The following is a 23385-nucleotide window of genomic DNA, read 5'->3' on the forward strand; positions in this document are numbered from 1 at the left end:
TCTTCACAAATGATTAGTTTGTGTTGTAAATCCAGAAGAAGACTCCACCCATCTTGATAGTTCTTTGGTGGATCATTGTACACTTTATCAATTTTGTCCACATCCTCCTGTCTCAGTACATTACCTAAATTTAGAATCTTTTGTTGATGATGGCTGAATCTAGTAATAATGGTTTTTCTAACATCAGGGAAAGATGGAATGTGAATTCTAAGTTTGTCTACAATACCAAACTGTTTTGTGGCCTTTATGGTATCATAAAAAATGGTGAGATCCTTTAAACTCAGATACCCAGAATCCTTTAATTGATTCAGCAAGTCCATTGTTGTAGAGGCTTTATGTAAGTCAGCCTCTGCAATGTAACCATGATACAAAACTTTCAGTTTCCTGATGAGTGATCGGTCATCATACCAAGTTGAAAAACATACTAAAGCCAGTTGAAAAGATTTGTCATATGTTTCTAGAATGAAATAGAAGAAGATAAGATAAAATATACTTAAATTCATCACACTTGGGCAAATATGAGGCAGTTATTAAAACAGAACGTTCATTTTTATGGACACTTCACGTTAAACATCTATTTATTATACCTTATTTCCGTAATCTATAACTATATAATAATAAATTTAAAGTTTTAAGATTTACATTTTTTTTAAACCAGATTATTTCACTATAAAACAGTTCTACATTGAATACTAAATGTGAGCAACTAGATACCAAATACTGAATATTAAAATGCTTTATTTATCCATTATCATAATAAAATAACAATAGAAATTCTTCTTAAAGATTGGCAAATATTAGTATGATACAGATAAATATAGAATATATAAAATAAAATTAAAATATAGAATACACACACATTATTGCACAAAACTTGTGAAATATAAGTTATACTATAAATACTGTAAAAGAAAAAAGAAAATAAATAATTAAAATAATATTTAAAATGAAATTCCTACCTGACGTAGCCATGTTGTCAAATAACTGCTTATTTTCTATCTTTCGATGTATTTCTAAAAATTAGAAATAAATCGTATAGAAAGCAGCGGATAAGAAAATTCTTAAATCTCATAAGATAATTACAGCCAAGTAAAGTTTTCAAATTGCTCAATAATGTTGGGTACGTGTAACAACATTTCAATAAAATCAGATTGGTGAAATTGTCAAATATGCAATATTCATAGGTTTAAATGGAAATGTTAAAATCTTGTGGAAAGAGGCTAAATGAGGATGTGTGGCAAATCAAAAATAAATTAAAATCCACCAAACTGAGTAGATAAGACTGTAACCCCTCCCTTATCCACTAAGTACAACAATGTCTATGCATTAGACCAACTTACAGGTAATACAAAAATGAGGTAGTACAAAATGTGCACATAAATGTATTTATTAAAAAGTAATGAAAAATACCTTAATTCTTGAATTTAAAATAAAATTCTTAATGATAAGCTTCCAACAATGTTCGTTTTTTCAGTCAGTGAAATAAAGCGAGACTGATGACTTCTTTATAGATTCTGTCTACAAGCCTTTCTGTGTACTGTACAATTATACTAGCCTATTGTTATGTAAAAACAAAAATCATTTGAGTCTCAGACAATAAGTTCATTCAATCTACAACATTAGTATTATCCTATTCAAAATCGATTGATATATAATTTATAGGTATATGTTATTATTATGTAAAATAGACTTAGTATTGATGTGTAGGTGTTTATTCAACTGAATCATTTGAGCATCTGATATTGTGTTCACGATCTATTAAAACTAGATTTCTATAGCATTTTACAGCCCATTCACTAGAGAGGGAAATGGCAACCAACATGGCGTAACTAAAATGTTGTATAATAGATTGTATAACAGCACACCTTTTGCTATGGTTCTGTATGCTGTAGGGTTGTAAAAGAAAGTTTAGAAAAGACACAAACAGCTAATATGAATATTGCAATTCCCTATATAATGCTTATTTTATTTCAATTTTCACTCTTTCTGAACAATACAGTTTATGTATATATTAAACCAAAATAACAAATACTCTATCTTTACACACGCTGTAGTGCTAAGAGGTTTACAATACAGATACATAAATTAATTCTCTGTACATGACAGCCAAATTGGTAAATATTTAAAATATCAAAATCACTGTTGGATTTGATATTGACTTAAACTAATAGAATAAAAATAAGTGAAATATGTATTATATTTTTTGTCACATAAAATTTAATAGATAAACTTTCACTATAATAACTTTGTTTCTTGAAGTACAAATGTTGTTTTTTTTTCCAGATGTTGTATGAATTCTTATTACTTATTTTCTATCTATTGGTGTATTTCTGAAAATTGGAGAAAAAAATCTGTATGGCTAGGCATGTTCAAGTGCTGTATTCTATTTAGTATAATTATATTTGTGAATATGCTATAGTATAACTATTGTCAAGTTGAAACCAATTGCACGTCAGATGTATGTTTGTACTACCTGTACCACCTACTTGTGACTGACAACCTCCAGATTACTAGCCTGGGTTTCATACCACCGAGCCTGTGCTGATGACTATAGATTCAAACATGCAATATTAGATTTAAATGGAAACATTAAAATCTTGTGACAATAAGCTTATGGAAAACAAAAATATAGGGAAATTCTGGTTTTGAGAGGCGGATTTGACCTAGGTTAAAAAATGTCAATCATTTTTATACTGTTGCTGATATTTAAACCAGCTAGTAGTAACAAACAAATCAAAATATACCGTAACCAATAGTGTGCAAATGTAAAGTTAATTAGAATAATCATTTTTTGAAATCCTTTTTGTGAAATGATATTGGATATGAATTTAGACAAATACAGTATAAATACAGGTAATACTAAGCCTAATACAGTACAGAAATATAATATACAGTAGTACCTGACAGCTGTAAGAATTTTAGAGCTCTAGTGTTATTGTTACAGAGAGATTGATTTCCACGGTTCATAGATTATTATACAGCTTCAGTAATTGAATATCTTCAATGCTTTGTTATACTGATCTATTACAGCAATTGTTCGTGGCTGATGCATGCATGAAATGATGCATAATCCTAATGCCCACTTTGTTTCACCAATCACTTTTATGAATTTACCATCTTTGTCAAAGAGCTGTACATTGTGGTAACATGATACAATGATGTTATCATCTTTATCAACTACTACTGCACGTGGGTTTGTCAACTTTCCCACATCATTATCTGATGCTTCAACAAGAACTTTGATTGGTCTTCCATCATTATCAGTCAGTTGAAGCCCATGATGCGAGGTTAATATGAGAATCTGTCTTTGGTTTGTAAATGTAACATCCATGACACATATATCAGGTTGTGACCATTTATGGATGACCTGACCACTAGATATGTTATAGGCCACTGTACCGTTGTAACCATTAGCTACATAGACAACATTTGATTCCTCATCTACATGGATACCTTCTGGAGATGACAATCCTCTTCTTTTACTGAATGTTCTAATCACCTTACCATTCATATTGCATATTGTAATGCACCTTTTACCTCTATCACTGAATATTATCTCGCCATTCTTCATTTTGAACATTCTGTTGACTCTTGTGCATTGTGGTAGTGTAATTTCACCAATGTGTTCTCCAGATGTTTTATACTTAAGTATTTCTTTTGTCTGACATGAAACCAGCAAGCAATCATTGTCACACTTAAGTACATCTTGACCACCATAGTCTAATTTGATAGAATTGATTAATTCTTTTAATACTGTGATTGTCATTGGTGAATTTATGATGTGTTTGCCATCAACTGTCACATCTAATCTACAATTTCCTGGGCTTGTGTACATTTTCTTGTCAATACATATTCTCCATTTTCTTCTTTACTTCTTCCAGTCCTTCTTGTGTAGACCATGTTGCATTCAGTTGAGTTGCATCTACTTCACATTCCTTTTGTTTTCTTACTTTTACTTCCATGGTTTCACCTTCAATCACAGGTGCATTTGCTTGTAATGTTAGATAGTCAGTTGTTTTTTTAGTGTCCATAAGTTTTAGTTCAATAAATTGCTCTTTGATTTGACAAAAGTAAATTTGTCCGTCGTCAATTGGATGTGTTGTTGGTGCATTTTTAATTCTGTCTGTCAGTGCTTTGACTATCATTTTACCAGATTCAATTGCTGATACTTCATTGCCTTTTAATAATTTATGAAGTAAATTCAGTTTTGTGTTCACATCAGATATTGTTTTTTTTTAATTCACTTATTTGTTCATCAATCTCTGTCTTTTTTTTTCATAAATCGTTTTTACTTGCTTCTCCATTGTCTCTCCATTCTTTTCGATTGTCCTCGTAGTTTCTTGTATATAATCTTCAATATCTTGCAAAGATTTTGATTAATTTTATCTAGAATTTCTTTTAAGCTGTTTTCTAATTCTGTTGTAAAAGTATTCGCATCCCATGACGAAAACATCTCTTCTAAACCAAACCCGAGTTTAGGCCTGAAACTCGGGTTTGCTTTCACCCTTTTCACTGTTTACATAAGATAAGAAACGACCTTGGTGAAAATGATTTATGATCCTCTCAATGAAAAGTAGCTCTGGCTTACAAGAGAAATAAAATTATTATTACCGCTGATTTACTAGTTGGCTATGTATTAGTAAATACAAATACAGTATAACTATTTTAGAGTTCAAATCAAGAAAAACGGACAAGTAAAAGTAAAGATATTTAATTTTTAATGTTAGAAAGCTTTTGACTAGTATAACAAAAATGTCCATATTCAACAGTTAGTGAATGTGGGATGCATGCATCACTGACTTTTATTTACACATTCCTAAGCTAATCTGTAATTGATGACACCCTGCTGTTTATGTTCAGGTGAGTATATTGATGGCACCCTGCTGTTTAATGTGTAATCTTACACTGACAGGAGATTCAAATTCAAAGTAACATTTATTTTCTTCAAATAAAACAGTATACAAAATGGAGTAAAGAAAGGTAAAATAATTGAAGAAGGCATGTTCAAAAAAGCAAAAAGCTTGTGGCAGACATGCCCAAACAAAGACAAGATTTAAACAACACGGAAAAAAAAAAAAAATTACATTACATGGGTTAAACTAAATAAGAAAAATAACTAAAAAAAATAATTTAGGTATAAATTAAGAATTGATTCGTCTTCTTGTTAATCATCATAATAATTATTATCATAAAATGTAATATAATAAAAATTAATACTTGGATGTGAAATATCTTTTAAGTTTAAATGAAAAGCATTACTTAGATACAGCATCTTTAATATTTGAAGGTAGTTTGTTCCATAGTTTAGGTCCACTAAAACTTATGTTATATTGAAATGATGTTTTTTTATGAAGAGGGATATGCATATCCTGTACAGTTCGAGTTCTATAACTGTGAAAAGATGCGTTTGGTTGGAATAAATTTGTAAATTGAGGTGGGTTTAAGGAGTTAATCGATGAGTAGAGAAAAGTACACTGTTGATGATAGTTAAGGTCTTTCAACTTTAAAAGGTTTAGGGAGGAAAATAAGGGATCTGAGTGAGCTAGTGGTGGTGCACCTGATATTATTCGAACTACTTTCTTCTGTTTGATAAATAATCTGCTAGTGTTGGACTCATACGTGTTGCACCAAACCACATTGCAATAGTTTAAATATGGTAAAATAAGAGTACAATACAAGGTATGAAGAATGTTTTTGGGAAGAAAAGAAGACAATACCAATATTTTTGGATATTTTATTTTCAATTTCTTTAATATGTTGCTTCCAAGTGAGACCTGAATCAATGGTAACACCAAGAAATTTCGTATTTTCAACAAGTGGAACAATATGTTCATTAATTTTAACATGTCTATCATCAAGATTTACAGGTTTGCGAGTGTTTCGAAACAAAATAGAACAGCATTTCTTAACGTTAACGGAAAGTTTGTTTGCACGGAAATATTCACACACTTTAGTCAGTTCCTGGTTGACAACCGCAAAAAGTGACTGAATATTTGGATTGGTATAAAGGAGGGTAGTATCGTCAGCATAGAGGCAGAAAGAAAATAATTTGGAGGATGAACAAATGTCATTTATATATAAAGAAAATAAAAGTGGGCCAAGCAGTGAACCTTGGGGGACTCCACATGATATTGGTGTAAAATGAGAGGTAACATTGCTATATTTAGTACACTTAAATCTATTTGACAGATAACTTTTAAATAGATCATGTGCAGGTCCACGAATTCCATAAATGAATAGTTTAGATAAAAGAATGTTATGATTGATAGTATCAAAAGCTTTTGATAAATCAATGAATGTTCCAATAGCAAAATGGTTTTTTTCAAATGCATCCACAATACTATTAGTAAGTTGTAAAAGAGCCATTGAAGTATCATATCCTTTTCGAAAGCCATATTGATGGTCAGAAAGAATATTGTGTTTTAAAATAAATTTGTATGTCCGATCATAAATGATGCGTTCAAACATTTTGGAGAAAATTGACAGAATGGAGATAGGACGATAATTGCTAATATTAGACTTGACTCCAGATTTATAGATGGGGGTTACTTTTGCAAGTTTTAATTTGTTTGGAAACACTCCTTTAGACATAGACAGGTTAAAAATATAGCAAAGTGGGTGAGAGATAAGGCTACATGTTTGCTTAACTATATTAGTACTAATATCGTCAAAACCTGGGGCCTTATTATTCTTGAAATATTTGACTATGTTGAGTATTTCATTTTCGTCAACAGGGATAAGAAATAGGGAATTGAGAGTAGGGTTCGTTAAGTAGTCTTTATAATTTGTTGCATGTGATGGTATTTGACTTGCAAGGGTAGGTCCAATCTGTCCAAAAAACTGATTGAAAGAATTTGTAATTTTAATTGGATCATTTGATAATTCGCCATCACATTCAATCTGTAAGTCGGGCTGATTATTCTTAGGTTTATTCAATAAAGAATTGATAATTTTCCAAGTTCCTTTGATATCATTTTTATGCTGTGAGAAGGTGTTGTTAAAGTGATCAATTTTAACTTGTCTAATCAATGTGTTAAGTTTGTTACGGAAACGTTTATATTCATTTTTGTTTTTTTCAGATGGGTATGCATATAATTTGTGTTTATGTTTTGTGGATTTTAATAAGCCATCAGTCATCCAAGTCTTAAGTTTACGTTTCTTATTTGTTCTTTGTTCAAGAGGGAAGTTTTTATCGTACATATGTTTACATGTGGTGTCAAATAAATTATATGCCTCATTAGAATCTTGTGAATTAAAAACATGGTCCCACGAGGTTGCTTGCAAATCTAACTTAAAACTTTCAATATTGCACTCGTTAATTTTCCTAGTATGCAACATTGAATGTTCAGATCTCGAATTATGGACAATGTTAGTTAAGGAAGAAATGTTAAAAATAGGTAAATGGTCAGTGGCATCACTATAAATTATTCCATTGTGGTTGGGAAATTCCGTTTGGTTGGTAATTATTGTCCAACAATGAGGCAGTAGTAGCAGTAATTCTAGTGGGGCGGTGAATAAGAGGAAGATAAAAGTTGCTAAACATGGTATTTATAAAATTGAAAGAATGATTACTTGATTCGTATTTTAAAATATCAATGTTAAAATCACCTAGTAAGAAAACAGTCTTGTTCTCATTGGAAAGGTTGCTAAGTAATAGCTCTATTTTATCTAGGAATGCATTCGTATCCAGTGAAGGGGCCCTATATATAGTGCCAACAATAATGTTTTTGGCTGATTTTTGTTCAATTTCAATAAATAGGGAATCACAAATAGATTGGTCAATTGACAGATCTTCTCTTTCTCTAAATGAAAGTTCATTTCGAACAAACATTGCTACACCACCGCCAACTTTCAGATGTCTGTGTTTAGAAATAAAAGAGTAGTTTGGAATATGCATTAAAGGGCTGTCATGCTTCAACCAACTTTCCGTAATAGAAATTATATCAAAGTTGAAATTTAAGGAATTTAAAAGAATATTAATCGAATCAAAATTACGACTAAGGCTTCTGGAATTAAAGTGTATGGTGGAAAAGCTTTTCTTATTATCAATTTCGTTAGTATATTTAGAAAAATCACATGGATGAAAATAATTAGATATACTCATAGAATCAGTAAAAAATTGAAGATCTGGGTCAATATTAGCATTATGATTGTCATTAAATGAGAATGGATTAAAAACTAAATTAGAAAGACGATCAGTTTCATTATTGTCAGAATTAACATAGGACATAAAAAAGAACAATAACAATAAATACAAGTGACGGTATAAGTTAGTATACAAGTTCAAAAACAGTCTCAGAGTTTAAGTAAGTTACAAAGGAAAGAAACAAGCAACTGTTCATGGAAAAATAAAGAACAGGAGTCAAATAACAAGATTGGAAAACATACAACGCAATTCTAATGAACCGACAACATGTTCAAAAAACAATACGGACCGACCGACAAAGTCAGGTCATCATAGAAATGCGGAGTAAAAACAATATTAATAAAAGTAATAACGCAAGCATGAGGTGACGCAAAACAGGAAAAAGTGTCCACAGTGTCATTTGAATGTCAATAAATTAGCATGCAGTTATTATTCATAATGATAAAAGAAAGGCATGCATGCAATTTATGTAAGTGGTAATGTATAGTTAAAATGATTTGATAAGAAAAAGAAACAGTTAGTTGATTACTTCCCTTCGTTTGCTGATCTTCTTTATGAGATGTTATCCAGGTCCAGAAAAGTACGAATATGGTGTCTAATTTCCTTTCCGTTAAAAACAGAGCTAGCATAGATTCGTCCGTCAATAGACCATGCACTCTTCACCTTCTCGTGTTTACTTGCTCTGTATAACAGCTCCCTTCTACGACTGGTGAGGTCTTCCTGTATAGAAATGCCAGAACCCTTTAATTTTCTTCTCTGTACAATCACTTTCTTTCGGTGTTGATATGAAGTAAATTTAACAATAATGCTTTAAATAACTCTGAAGTTCCTATTGGCTTTTGTGACCGAAGATTGTACAATTCACACAGATTAGGTGTTCACAATCTTTGCAGTAAAATTCTATAGGTTTACTGTGAGCCTCACACTGTGAAGGATGCAATCAGCATTGAGCTCATTTCTTTCATCTCATTCATGGAATATAGCTTGTGACTTTTCAAGGCTGGAATTCCTTTATGACTGGCGCAACAAATGGAACATATGTACTCCTTACAATCCTGACAGTAACTTTCCACTTCTCCACCCATCCCATAAACACAATTTTTCTTTTCTGAAAAATGTTGAACAGTTTCTAAAATGTTGTTTAAAAATGTATTCGGTGCATGGCTTTGAAGCCTGCCCTCTGGAATTGGATATGTTTTGGAGCATGTAGGACAAGTTAGTGTCCCTTTAGTTGTCACCCATTTTTCTAGACAAACAGAAGGTGTGTAGACAGCTTAAAGTTCTTGGATCCTTTAGTTGATCAGTGCAGATGCTACACTCTAGATGCTCATTGATGTCTTCTAAAAACTTATTTGTATTACCAGCAGCAGCCATCTTTGAAATACCCTGTGAAAAATCAATAATATTGTATCAAGCATTTATGAAATTTATTTAAGTAGAATCCAATATGGATTTTATTAATAATTTGACTGATTTGATAACTTACAATGTAATGTTGTTTTTTTCTGGCTTACAATGTAATCATGGGATAGTTTTCCTTGCAATTCTGTGGGAATAAATTATATTACAATGTCACAGGTTAAAATATGTATTGTCCTCCAATACAGGAAAACTGTAAGTAGGTCATTTTGCAGTTTTAATAAAGCTATTATTCACTTTTGTTAAAAAAAAAAATAAACAAAAGTAATGATTTCGCTTCCATTTGACTACTTTATTATTATTTTTTTAAATACAAATTCAACACTTTTTAGTTTTTATTTAATTTACAGTTTATCATGTGAATCATTTTTTTTATCCTTTATGGTAAAAGTGAATAACTAATGTGAGGTTAAAACAGTCACAGGTAAAGGAAATTAGTTTTCCTTTAAGTGTGTAATGTATTATTCAAACATGTATACATATACTGTAGACAATATATTTCTTATTTATATTTCTTTTAATCGATCATTCTTTTGTTTGTTGTGAATGGAAATAAAGAAAGAAACAAACAAATTCTACAGTAAATGAGGCAGATGAGGCACTTGTGGTAACATTACCATAAGAGTTTTTAATCATAGTTTTTTTCAAATAGATGTGTGGGTTAGATGTCGAACAAACCCACCGTTTTAGAGTCAGATATAGCAATAATAATAATGTAGGCTTTTTGTGAGCAAGTGTCTATCAGAAAAAAATGCTCATGGCACTGTTTTACAATAAATAATAAAAAAAACTTTACAAACTACATATGGCATTATAACACATTTCACAATAAGAAGAGAAAAGTCAAAAGAATATTCTGTATTTCTTCTTACCTTGATTGTCTTTATAGTAGCTAACTTCACTGTAGCCAGTTTACTATAGACCATCACCAAGACTGTGCCAGATATATATTGCACTTGTCTAAAGTATTGAATGTCATACATTTTCATCTATTATTGTAATTTAGTTTTATTTCCAACAACATCTGTTGGAAATTTTAGCAATGGTTCATTTCATAGACAGTCGATAACGCTCAATTTACCTGATTTGTTTTATTCAAATTCAATTAATTAAAAGGACATAACAACTTTCATATAAATATCCCTAAAAAATATTGTAATTTAGGTGATCATTACATGCTGGACCAATATTGAACATGACCTAATTTGCCGAAATTCCTCCTCGATGTATTGTCCCCCAAAAACATGAAAAATGAAGATTAATTAAATCAGAATATAGGTTATTTTGTAGTTTTATTAAAATTAATCACTTCCATAGAAAAAAAAACAAACAATAAAAAATAATGTTTTCATTTATAAAATGACAAAATAAAAGGTTAAATTCAACCATAAATCCACAATAGCCAATTTGACTATTTTTTGCTTTAAATTACAGTTTCTTCAGGTAAATAATTTTTTTTCTATCCAATTTTTGGTCAAAGTGGATAACTATTATATGACATCAAAATGGCATATTAAACAAAAATTTTAAGAATTATTAAAATTATTATAAAAATACCCTAAATGCAATGGGGTCAGGCAACTAAACGATAGATGCAACAGTATTTAAGTTCGGTGGTCAATGAAACTGCTTGGGTGTTTTTAACCGTTATTTTCAGGCTGCCAGTTATTGAAAATTTGTCCTGTTTCTGTTGCTGTTATTTTAACTGTAGATATATATGAAGAGCTTGTGATAACATGGGAAGCTACAAACTGAAGATCAAAGTTGTAGAAGAGATTAAACCACTTTCTGAACAGGTAAATAAATCTTTAAAAAAATTAACTTTTAATACATTTTTATTGGGAACATAGAACAATGTATACATACGCTTACATTACACTAGTATACTTAAAGATGAGCCAATTGAATAAAAAGTACAACAATCATGTTTTTTATAATTTATGGTTTGTTATTGTTCAGAGGTGATAAACATGTGCAGCTACTGTACTGTACCTTTCACAAGAGGAAGGGAAATAAGTTGACCTATGACCTCTATTTTAGAAGAGATTAAAATACAGGTAAAACAAAACAGATTTTGTTTTTTGTAAATTAAACAATTTTTCTGAAATACATAGATAGGTTTAAAATAAAAAATTAAGCTTAAATTTATTCAACATTATTATAATTAAAATTATCAAAATTTGCAGTTCATAAATTCTTTAAAAACAGAATGACCTATAAGAGGTGCTTGCCTACGGATGCATTGGTTCTGGGTTCAAACCCTGTCTGGTGCTACTAAGATTCTCTAGTTGTTTTAGATTTTGTTATCTTGTGTGTAGGTTTGTCCTTCTGGTTTACAAAAATTAAAGTCTAAAATATGTGACTGTTAATAATTGTTAATTTTCATTCTGTATTGGAATCTCATCATCTGGATTTTATGTATTATAATCATTATTCAGAACATACAATAAATATATATAATTAAATATAATATAATATATAGTATTAATAATTAAATATTTTTAATGTTCTGTCATACTGATTTATTACAGCAATTTTCCGTGGCTGATGTGAAATGATGCATATTCCCTTTACCCATCTTGTTTCACCAATCACTTTTATGAATTTACCATCTTTGTCAAAGAGCTGTATATTGTAATCACTTGATACAATGATGTTGTCATGCTTATCAACTACTACTGCACGTGGGTTTGTCAACTTTCCAACTGTATACCTTGTTTCAACAAGATCTTTGATTGTTTTTCCGTCATCAGTCAGTTGTAGTCCATTATTACGGTCTAATATGAGCAGCTGTTTTTGGTTTGTAAAGGTAACATCAATTATATTTTCATTATTGTGTTGTCGCCATCTATGGATGACCTGTCCACTATCAATGTTAAATGCGTATGTATGATTAATATCAGCTACATAGACAACATTTGACTCCTCATCTACATGGATACCTTCTGGATATGACAATACTCCTTGACCAAATGTTCTAACCACTTTACCATCCATTGTGCATATTGTAATACACTTCTTACCAACATCACTGAATGCTATGTCACCATTCTTCATTTTGAACATTCTGTTGACTCTTGTATCTTTTGGTAATCTAATTTCACCAATGTGTTCTCCTGATGGCTTATACTTAAGTATTTTATTTGTAAAACGTGAAACCAGCAAGCAATCATCTTTATACATAAGTACATCTTGACCAACAAAGTCTAGTTTGGTAGAATTTATTAGTTCTTTTTCTACTATGATTGTCATTGGTGAATTTATGATGTGTTTGCCATCAACTGTCACATCTAATCTACAAACTCCTGGGCTTGTACATTTTCTTGTCAAGACATATTCTCCATTTTTTTCTTTAAACTTAACTTTTTCCTGCTCATGCTGTGTAGACCATGTTGCATTCAGTTGAGTTGCATCTACTTTACAGTTATGTAGTTTTCTTACTTTTACTACGATGGTTTCATTTTCTATCACCGATTCATTTGATTGTAATGTTAGATAGTCAGCCGTTGTCACTTTAATTTCCTTTTCAATGATTTTTTCATTTTCTGTGGCAATCTTTTGTAATTCAACCGATTTCTCTTTGATTTTCTGAAAGTGAATTTGTCCATCATCAATTGGCTTTATTTTTGGTAAGTCATTAATTCTGTCTCTCATTTCTTTAACAACCATTTTACTTGATTCCATTGCTGATACATCATTGCCTTTCGATATTTCTTTAAGTGAACAAAGTGTTGTGTCCAGATCAGATATTGGCTTACTTAATTCTTTTTTTTGTTCATCAATCTCTGTCTTTTTCATTTCATAAATTGTTTTCACTTCCTTCTCCATTGCCTCTCCACTCTTTTTGATTGTCTTGATGGTTTCTTGTACATTGTCTTTAATATCTTTTAAAGAATTTGATTTATTTTTTTCCAGTTCTGTGTCAATCTCTTGAACTCTTTTTAAGCTGTTCTTCTTTTCTCTTTTATAGGTATCAACATCCTTTTCTAATCCTGCTACAATTTTCTGAAATGTTTTATATGCCTCTGAAATTGTTATTGGCTTTTGTTTGCCTGCACAATTTTTGTGACCCAAGATTGAAGGCCTACAACTTGAACAGATTGTGTTTTTACAATCATTGCAATAGTATTCCAAAGGTTCACTGTGAACCTTGCACTGTAGGAGATGCAATGATGCAATCTCATCTGAGCTCATTTCCATCCTCTCTTCTATGGAATATAACTTGTGACCACTAAAAGCTGGAATTCAAGAAATGATAAATATAAGGATGACATATTCATAATTTCTTCCTATCTTTTGCAAATAAAATTAATATCCAGTAATAGTAGCAGTTTTTAAAAGTTAAGTTAATAAAATGTTGATATAAAAACTTATTTTGTTTTTCAATATATTCTCTAAGGACTTTCTTTTATTTTATAATTTCCTGTAAAATTACATCTCACTTTCCGCAAAAAGAGATTATTATGACCAGTTTTGTGTGATATGCAGCTAGCCATACTGTCTAATCATATGTACTAAACTGTACTGTATATTTTCAGCTAACAGTACAGTCAATTTTCCTTGAAGATATATTCGTATTTCTTCTACATTGTCAGTTTTTAAAGTTTAGGACTGCACAGCCAGCATAGCATTGAAATGGAGATTTATAAGTTCCTCTGATAGCTGGTGAAAACAATTTTTCAGTACCATAATATTCCTTGGGCACAATTTGTGTCTACATTATTATTTTTTCACCTTTTAAAGAGGCACCAAATGACAGCCTTTTCTGTTATTTGTTTGTGTTTAATATATTGATGATAAATGCTCATACTTTGGAGGATGACTACAGGAAGGTCAGGTAAAGATTAAATAAGATTTCTGAATGAAGAACAAATGTGTAGAAACTTAAAATGACCTGAATGCTTGGAATATATATGGAACACCTGTTTTTTATTAAAACAAGACATCACAAAATAATAGAACATGAAAACTAGTTTAATGCAAATTTAATTCTATTGAGCATGAAAGTTTAGGCTTTGGGTTTTTAAATATACCTGACTGTAAACAACAGGAAAAATGCCACATTTTTATTAGATTGAAGCATTGCAAAATGTATGACTCACCTTCTCCTTCAAGTATTTGAAGTGCTTCTTGGTATTTGTCTTTGTCAATGTGTGTTGTCCATTCCATTTGAAATGTCTGCTGATGTTCCTCTGCCACTAATATTTCAGATAATTTTACAAGAAGCTCTCCACTTTTGTACATTTCCCAAAGGTTTACCAGAGCAGCAGGATCCAGCACAGATAAGTTGAATATTATAGAACTGTGTTCTGCTTTGGTTAATTTAAACCCAAGTCCTTGGTAAAAGTACTTCAGTTTCTGTAGTATGCAAAATAATATTTGCTCATCTTGTATCATCATATTTTCACAATTGTAAAATTGAACAAAGTAATCACAAGCGCTTGGTGTATACATTGACAGACATCGTTGATTTTCTTTAAGAAAATGTTTTAATGATTTCAGTTTGTTATCAATACTTCTTAGTTCAGAGTGCTTATCATCAGTGAGAGTACCCTTTGATGATGGCAGATTAGCATCAATAATTCTTTGTAGTAATTGCACATTTTCATCAATTGTTGCTAGTACAGATGGCTGGAGACTAAGAGTTCTAAGCGATAAGGATTGCACATTTTCATCAATATCTCTCAGTAATGATGGACTAACTTCAGAGACAGTTTGTAAAGATTGCTGAATTTCATCAACAGCTCTTTGTAACGACTGCAATTTGTCATCTAGATTTCGTTTAATAGATGGATCTTCAGTGGAAGTACTTTCTGATGGAATTTCATTGCGAGTCTTTTTTTGAGGAAGTTGATCTTCGGAGTCTGTCTTCCGTTTCAGAGTGACTGATATTTGAACATCTGTAATAAATAAAAAAATACATTTAATATTTTATTATTAATTTACCTTTGTAGAAAATACATGGTGTATTGCAAATCCTACTTCAATCAATCAATCATTCGATTTATATGCACCATTTCAAAAGTCATGGCTACTGTGGCTGCTTGCTTTTGCCATGTTAATATTTCTACAATATTTTTAAAATAAGTTTGCTTACTGTGTGCATCATAATTCATGCAGTTTAAGAATAATATTTAGGCCAGTTCTATAAATTTAATTTTCTTTGTTAACAGCAAATTTTTATTTGAAATTATACTGAGAAAATTTAAAATTGGAGTACTATAGGATTTTAAATCGACTATTTAGCCTGAAAATGGAATGGAATTTTTTTTATAATGTAAAAAGGTTCCATTACCTGTAGTTAGAGTTTTTACAGCTCTATGTAGTCCAAGACCCTTTAAGATCTCAATAAATTCATCCATTTTGTTATCTTCTTCACAAATGATTAGTTTGTGTTGTAAATCCAGAAGAAGACTCCACCTATCCTGATAATTATTTGGTGGATCATTGTACATGTCATCAATTTTGTCCACATCCTCCTGTCTCAGTACATCGCCTAAACTCAGAATCTTTTGTTGATGATGGCTGAATTTTGTAATAATGATGGGTCTAACATCAGGAAAAGATGGAATGTGCTTTTTAAGTTTGTCTACAAGACCAAACTGTTTGGTGGCCTTTATGGTATCGTAGAGAATGGTGAGATCTGTTGAACTCAGATCTCCAGAATCTGTTAATTGATTCAGCAAGTCCATTGTTTTAGAGATATTATGTAAGTCGGCTTCTGCAATGTAACCTTGATACAAAACTTTCAGTTTCCTGATAAGGTTTCGTTTATCGTACCAAGTTGAAAAACTGTCTAAAGTCAGTTTAAATGATTTGTTTAATGTTTCTAAGAAAACAGAAGAAAAAAAGGTAAAATATAATTTATCCATCTCATTCTTGAGGCAGGAGTGGGATGAATGAACAGGACCTACAACACATACTGTAGACTTATCAAATTTATTAACGTTTAAACATCCTTTGAATAATTAATTATTGCTTTACAGTAAATATTTAAACAAATTAATTCCTTCTTATTTATTTAATAATCTAAAACTCAGCACAAATGAGTTTACTTCCATTTTAAGATTAACATTTGTAAAATCCAGATTCAAATATTACTACTTAGAATGTTTAAAATGACAAAACCACACAATGGTTTTTCTTGATTGTCATTCATAATAATGGGCATAGTTATTTAAATACAGTAAAATTGAAGTATTTACAATGTTCTACTGTACCTGACGTAGCCATGTTGTCAAATAACAGTGCTTATTTTCTATCTATTGGTGTATTTCTGAAAAAAAAAACAATCAGTATGGCTAGGCATGGTCCTGTTCTGTATTCTATTTAGTATAATTCTATTTGCGAATATGCTATAGCATAACTATTGTCAAGTTGAAACTAATTGGTCAATTGGTCAGATGTTTGTACTACCACTTGTGACTCACAACCTCCAGATTACTAGCCTGGGGTTCATACCACCGAGCCTGCGCTGATGACTATTATTAGATATAAACATGCAATAATCATAGGTTTAAATGAAAACGTTAAAATCTTGTGACAATATGCTTTTGGAGAAAAAATAAAATATAGGGAAAAATAGCTTCCAAATGTACAGTTGGTAGGAAAGACTGTGACCCCACCCTTATCCACCAGGTAGAACAATCCAAATAGTGTATTTAAATTGAAATGAGTACAAAATGTGCACATAAATGTATTTATTAATTAAAAAGTAATGAAAAATACCTTAATTCCAAATTTAAAATACAATTCTTAAATGATCGGCCTAAGCTTCCAACTCCAACTGTCAATAGAATCATGCAAGAGTCTGATAATAATTGTTCATAAATTCTGTCTACAACCAGCCTTTCTGCAAACATACTTTTATTATGCAAAATAGAAGTATTGATTTGTAGGTGTTCAGTGTTGAGCCTCTGATATTGTGTTCAATCGACCTATAACCATATTATTATAGTATTGGTGTGTTTGGTGTTAATAGGGAGTTTTCACAACCTTACGAATACAATAACGAAAACGGATACGTCACACATTTGTGAAACTTTTGAGCTGATCCCCATTTCATATTCGTAAGGCGTCTTCGTGTTGACGAATTTCACCAGTCATATTCGTAACTACAAAACGAGTATAGTTTTTGATCTATTTTGCACATTTTGCATTTGAATCCGGAATGATTCATGATTATTATATAATTATAATTTTATTGAAAGTAATTTACTAAAGTAATTTACTAAAATGCCAGGTCATTTTTGATAAATAGCAGTTTTTAAAGTCCTCACTCGCCTTGATGTTACGCTACGCCTAGGCAGCCAAGCACCCCAAGCAACACGTACCTGCTCTTCGCTCAAATTTACCGCAGTCATATTTTAGCGGCGCCCTGAATATTTCATTGCCATGCGAAACAGATTTTTACTGGCTTACGAAAAACGAATACGTGTGCGTGACGTATCCGTTTTCGTTATCTTATTCGTAAGATTGCGAAAACTCCCTAGTGACTCAAATCATAAAAACTGATAATTTGTTCATGCCCACAAACTAGACTTTCTACAACATTTATCAACCTATTCAATAGAGAGGGAAATGGCAACCAACATGGCATAACTAAAATGTTGTATAATAGATTGTATAACAGCACACCTTTTGCTATGGTTCTGTATGCTGTAGAGTTGAAAGAGAAAGTTTAGAAAAGACACAAACAGCTAATATGAATATTGCAATTCCCTTATAATGCTTATTTTATTTCAATTTTCACTCTTTCTGAATTACAACACAGTTTATGACATATTAAACCAAAATAACAAATACTCTATCTTTACACACACTGTAGTGCTAAGAGGTTTACAATACAGACACATAAATGAATTCTCTCAACATGACAGCCAAATTGGTAAATATTTAAATTATCAAAATCACTGTTGGTTTTGATATTGACTTAAACTAATAGAATAAAAATAAGTGAAATATATATAATTTACAGATATAAAGCATGTCAACTAAAAGCTGAATTACTAAAGCTATACTATCAATAAACTTTCACTATAATAACTTTGTTTCTTGAAGTACAAATGTTATTGTTTTATTCAGGTGTTTTATGAATTCTGTTTTGGGACAGAAGCGAATCTGACCTAGGTTAAAAATGTCCATTATTTTTATACTGTTGCTGATATTTAAACCATGTCATATTAGTAGTAACAAACAAACAAATCAAAATATATACCGTAACTAATAGTGTGCAAATGTAAAGTTAATTAGAATAATAATTTTTGGAAATCTTTTTTGGGAAATGATATTGGATATAAATTTATAAAAATACAGTATAATACAATATTGTAAACACATACTAAGCCTAATACAGTACAGAAATATAATATACAGTACAGTAGTACCTGACAGCTGTAAGGATTTTAGAGAGGGTGCTCTATACTGAAAATTGTTACAGAGTGATTGATTTTCACGGTTCATAGATTATTGCACAGCTTTAGTAATTGAATATCTTCAATGCTTTGTTATACTGATCTATTACAGCAATTGTTCGTGGCTGATGCATGCATGAAATGATGCATAATCCTAATGCCCACTTTGTTTCACCAATCACTTTTATGAATTTACCATCTTTGTCAAAGAGCTGTACATTGTGGTAACATGATACAATGATGTTATCATCTTTATCAACTACTACTGCACGTGGGTTTGTCAACTTTCCCACATCATTATCTGATGCTTCAACAAGAACTTTGATTGGTCTTCCATCATTATCAGTCAGTTGTAGTCCATGATGCGAGATTAATATGAGAATCTGTCTTTGGTTTGTAAATGTAACATCCATGACACATATATCAGGTTGTGACCATTTATGGATGACCTGACCACTAGATATGTTATAGGCCACTGTACCGTTGTAACCATTAGCTACATAGACAACATTTGATTCCTCATCTACATGGATACCTTCTGGAGATGACAATCCTCTTCTTTTACTGAATGTTCTAATCACCTTACCATTCATATTGCATATTGTAATGCACCTTTTACCTCTATCACTGAATATTATCTCGCCATTCTTCATTTTGAACATTCTGTTGACTCTTGTGCATTGTGGTAGTGTAATTTCACCAATGTGTTCTCCGGATGTTTTATACTTAAGTATTTCTTTTGTCTGACATGAAACCAGCAAGCAATCATTGTCACACTTAAGTACATCTTGACCACCATAGTTGATTAATTCTTTTAATACTGTGATTGTCATTGGTGAATTTATGATGTGTTTGCCATCAACTGTCACATCTAATCTACAAACTCCTACACTTGTACATTTTCTTGTCAAGACATATTCTTCATTTATTTCTTCAAACTTTACTTCTTCCTGTGCTTGCTTTGTAGACCATGTTGCATTCAGTTGAGTTGCATCTACTTCACATTCCTTTTGTTTTCTTACTTTTACTTCCATGGTTTCACCTTTTATCACAGGTGCATTTGCTTGTAATGTTAGATAGTCAGCTGTTTTTTAGTGTCCATAAGTTTTAGTTGAATAAATTGCTCTTTGATTTGACAAAAGTAAGTTTGTCCGTCATCAATTGGATGTGTTGTTGGTGCATTTTTAATTCTGTCTGTCAGTGCTTTGACTATCATTTTACCAGATTCAATTGCTGATACTTCATTGCCTTTTAATAATTTATGAAGTAAATTCAGTTTTGTGTTCACATCAGATATTGTTTTTTTTAATTCACTTATTTGTTCATCAATCTCTTTCTTTTTTTTTTCATAAATCGTTTTTACTTGCTTCTCCATTGTCTCTCCATTCTTTTTGATTGTCTTAGTAGTTTCTTGTACGTAATCTTCAATATCTTGCAAAGATTTTGATTTATTTTTTTCCAGACCTGTATTGATCTCTAGAATTTCTTTTAAGCTGTTTTCTAATTCTGTTGTAAAAGTATTTGCATCCTTTTCCAATTCTGTCAAAGTTTCCGTAAATGCTTTAAATAACTCTGAAGTTCCTATTGGCTTTTGTCTCCCTTCACAATCTCTGTGACCCAAGATTGTACAATTCACACAGATTAGGTGTTCACAATCTTTGCAGTAAAATTCTAAAGGTTTACTGTGAGCCTCACACTGTGAAGGATGCAATGATGCAATCGGTATTGAGCTCATTTCTTTCATCTCATTCATTGAATATAGCTTGTGACTTCTCAAAGCTGGAATTCCTTTATGACTGGTGCAACAAGTTGAACATATGTACTCCTTACAATCCTGACAGTAACTTTCCACTTCTCCACCCATCCCACAAACACAATTTTTGTTATTCTTTTCTGAAAAATGTTGAACAGTTTCTAAAATGTTGTTTAGAAATGTATTCGGTGCAAGGCTTTGAAGCCTGCCCTCTGGAATGTTGTAGGTTTTGCAGCATGTAGGACAAGTGAGTGTCCCTTTTTTCGTCATCCATTTTTCTAGGCATATCAAGCAGAAGGTGTGTAGACAGCTTAAAGTTCTTGGATCCTTTAGTTGATCAGTGCAAATGCTACACTCGAGATGCTCATTGATGTCTTCTAAAAACTTATTTGTATTACCAGCTGCAGCCATCTTGAAATACCTTGTGAAAAATCAATAATATTGTATCAAGCATTTATGAAATTTAATCCAATATGATTGTTATTAATAATTTGACTGATTTGATAACTTACAATGTAATGTTGTGTTTGTCTGGCTTACTGTAATGTAATTATGAGATAGTTTTCCTTGCAATTCTGTGGGCATAAATTATATTACAATGTCACAGGTTAAAATATGTATTGTCCTCCAATACAGTAAAACTGTAAGTAGGTCATTTTGCAATTTAATGAAGTTATTATTCACTTTTGTTTAAAAAAAAAAAAAAATAATGATTTCACTTCCATTTGACTACTTCATTTTTTTGGATACAAATTCAACACTTTTTAGTTTTTATTTAAATTACAGTTTATCAGGTGAATCATTTTTGTTATCCTTTATGGTAAAAGTGAATAACTAATGTGAGGTTAAAACAGTCACAGTTAAAGGAAATTAGTTTTCCTTTAAGTGTGTAATGTATTATTCAAACATGTATACATATACTGTAGACAATATATTTCTTATTTATATTTCTTTTAATCGATCATTCTTTTGTTTGTTGTGAATGGAAATAAAGAAAGAAACAAACAAATTCTACAGTAAATGAGGCAGATGAGGCACTTGTGGTAACATTACCATAAGAGTTTTCAATCATAGTTTTTTTCAAATAGATGTGTGGGTTAGATGTCGAACAAACCCACCGTTTTAGGGTCGGATATAGCAATAATAATGTAGGCTTTTTGTGAGCAAGTGTCTATCAGAAAAAAATGCTCATGGCACTGTTTTACAATAAATAATAAAAAAAACTTTACAAACTACATATGGCATTATAACACATTTCACAATAAGAAGAGAAAAGTCAAAAGAATATTCTGTATTTCTTCTTACCTTGATTGTCTTTATAGTAGCTAACTTCACGGTAGCCAGTTTACTATAGACTATTACCAAGGCTGTGCCAGACATATATTGCACTTGTCTAAAGTATTGAATGTCATATATTTGCATCTATTATTGTAATTTCCTTTTATTTCCAACAACATCTGTTGGACATTTTAGCAACGGTTCATTTCATAGACAGTCGATAGCGCAATTTACCTGATTCGTTTTATTCAAATTCAATTAATTAAAAGGACATAACAACTTTCACATATATATCCTTAAAAAATATTTTAATTTAGGTGATCATTACATGCTGGACCAATATTGACATTGACCTAATTTGTCAAATTACCTCTCCTTTAAGTCTACAAATATATTTTGAAATCTAAGAGTATGTTTATATTAAAATATAACGTTTATACTGACTGCATTTCTGATAAGTTTGTGTCCAACCATTGAATTCAATTGGTGGTTGTCGACAAAAAACATTAAAAATACCCAAAATGCAATGCAGTGAGGCGGCTAAACGATAGGATGCAACAGTATTTAAGTTCAACGGTGGTCAATCAAATTTACGGTTTAATCACCAACTGCTTGGTTGTTTTTAAAGACCCCTTCCCTGCAATTTTGGACGTTTTTTGGAAAATAATACATATATATCACTTTAAAAACATTAAACCATGTCATTCCTTGTCTTAAATGTACGTTTTATGGTAAATTATGATAAAAAGTGAGAAACAATGCACTACCTAAGTAGCTCGCGGCGATCGACCTCTCGTGGACGGTCTTAGGCCTAGCCTAGCTAGGCTTAGTTTTGTAGGCCTAGCTGGTAAACATCGGTAACGTACGAACATCGTACGCTAGCTATATACCTAGCCTGACGTTGTATAGTTGCTGCATTAATTGTCTTTCTATTTTTGCCAGACTCCGTTGATACAAATTGGGGAAAACCCGGTATTTTCGCTGAAAAGTTAGGAGTCTTCTATTTGTTTTGGCCTCACGATCAATCGAAAAGTGGGCGAATTACAGGTGAAAAACAAAAATATCAATCCGCGCGCAATGCATTTTGGGATTTATAGCGGGCCGCTATAATTATTAGAATCGACTTATTTTTCACATTTTTAACCGTTTAAAGACGAAAAAAGTTATCGCAATAGGACCATATAGTATTATTTTTACATTAAATATAGTTTGTGATCTTAAATTAGATCTAAAAAACGTAGGGAAGGGGGCTTTAACTGTTATTTTCAGGATGCTGGTTATTGAAAATTTGTCCTGTTTCCGTTCCGCTGTTATTTTTAACTGTAGGTCTATATGAATGATAACATGGGAAGCTACAACCTGTTGAAGTTGTAGAA

At 31.2% G+C, this 23385-nt stretch overlaps 4 protein-coding genes across 5 annotated transcripts in view; 2 read left to right on the forward strand and 2 right to left on the reverse strand.

Moving 5' to 3' along the window:
• LOC144848763 (macoilin-1-like) overlaps positions 1-23263 on the reverse strand; it is a 148597-nt gene extending 125334 nt beyond the window's left edge. The window contains exon 1 of the mRNA XM_078705674.1: positions 22777-23263. The gene's annotated coding sequence lies outside the window, so the exon portion shown is untranslated. The remainder of the gene's footprint in view (positions 1-22776) is intronic.
• Positions 1-23385, forward strand: part of LOC144848825 (LYR motif-containing protein 2-like) — a 102762-nt gene that overhangs the window by 72297 nt on the left and 7080 nt on the right. The window lies entirely within an intron of this gene.
• The window catches only part of LOC144848769 (mitochondrial tRNA methylthiotransferase CDK5RAP1-like), a 73107-nt gene that overhangs the window by 36813 nt on the left and 12909 nt on the right, over positions 1-23385 (forward strand). The window lies entirely within an intron of this gene.
• Positions 20051-21142, reverse strand: LOC144848303 (E3 ubiquitin-protein ligase TRIM45-like). The gene has a single exon (XM_078705018.1). The coding sequence runs from the start codon at positions 21140-21142 to the stop codon at positions 20051-20053; it is 1092 nt and encodes a 363-aa protein (XP_078561144.1).

The sequence above is a fragment of the Antedon bifida genome, chromosome 7, assembly GCF_963402885.1.
Source record: "Antedon bifida chromosome 7, ecAntBifi1.1, whole genome shotgun sequence".
NCBI lineage: Eukaryota > Metazoa > Echinodermata > Crinoidea > Comatulida > Antedonidae > Antedon > Antedon bifida.

What these genes read in the sequence shown, in the direction of transcription:
- LOC144848303 (XM_078705018.1), bottom strand. Translation starts at nt 21,142, where the DNA reads ATGGCTGCAGCTGGTAATACAAATAAGTTTTTAGAAGACATCAATGAG.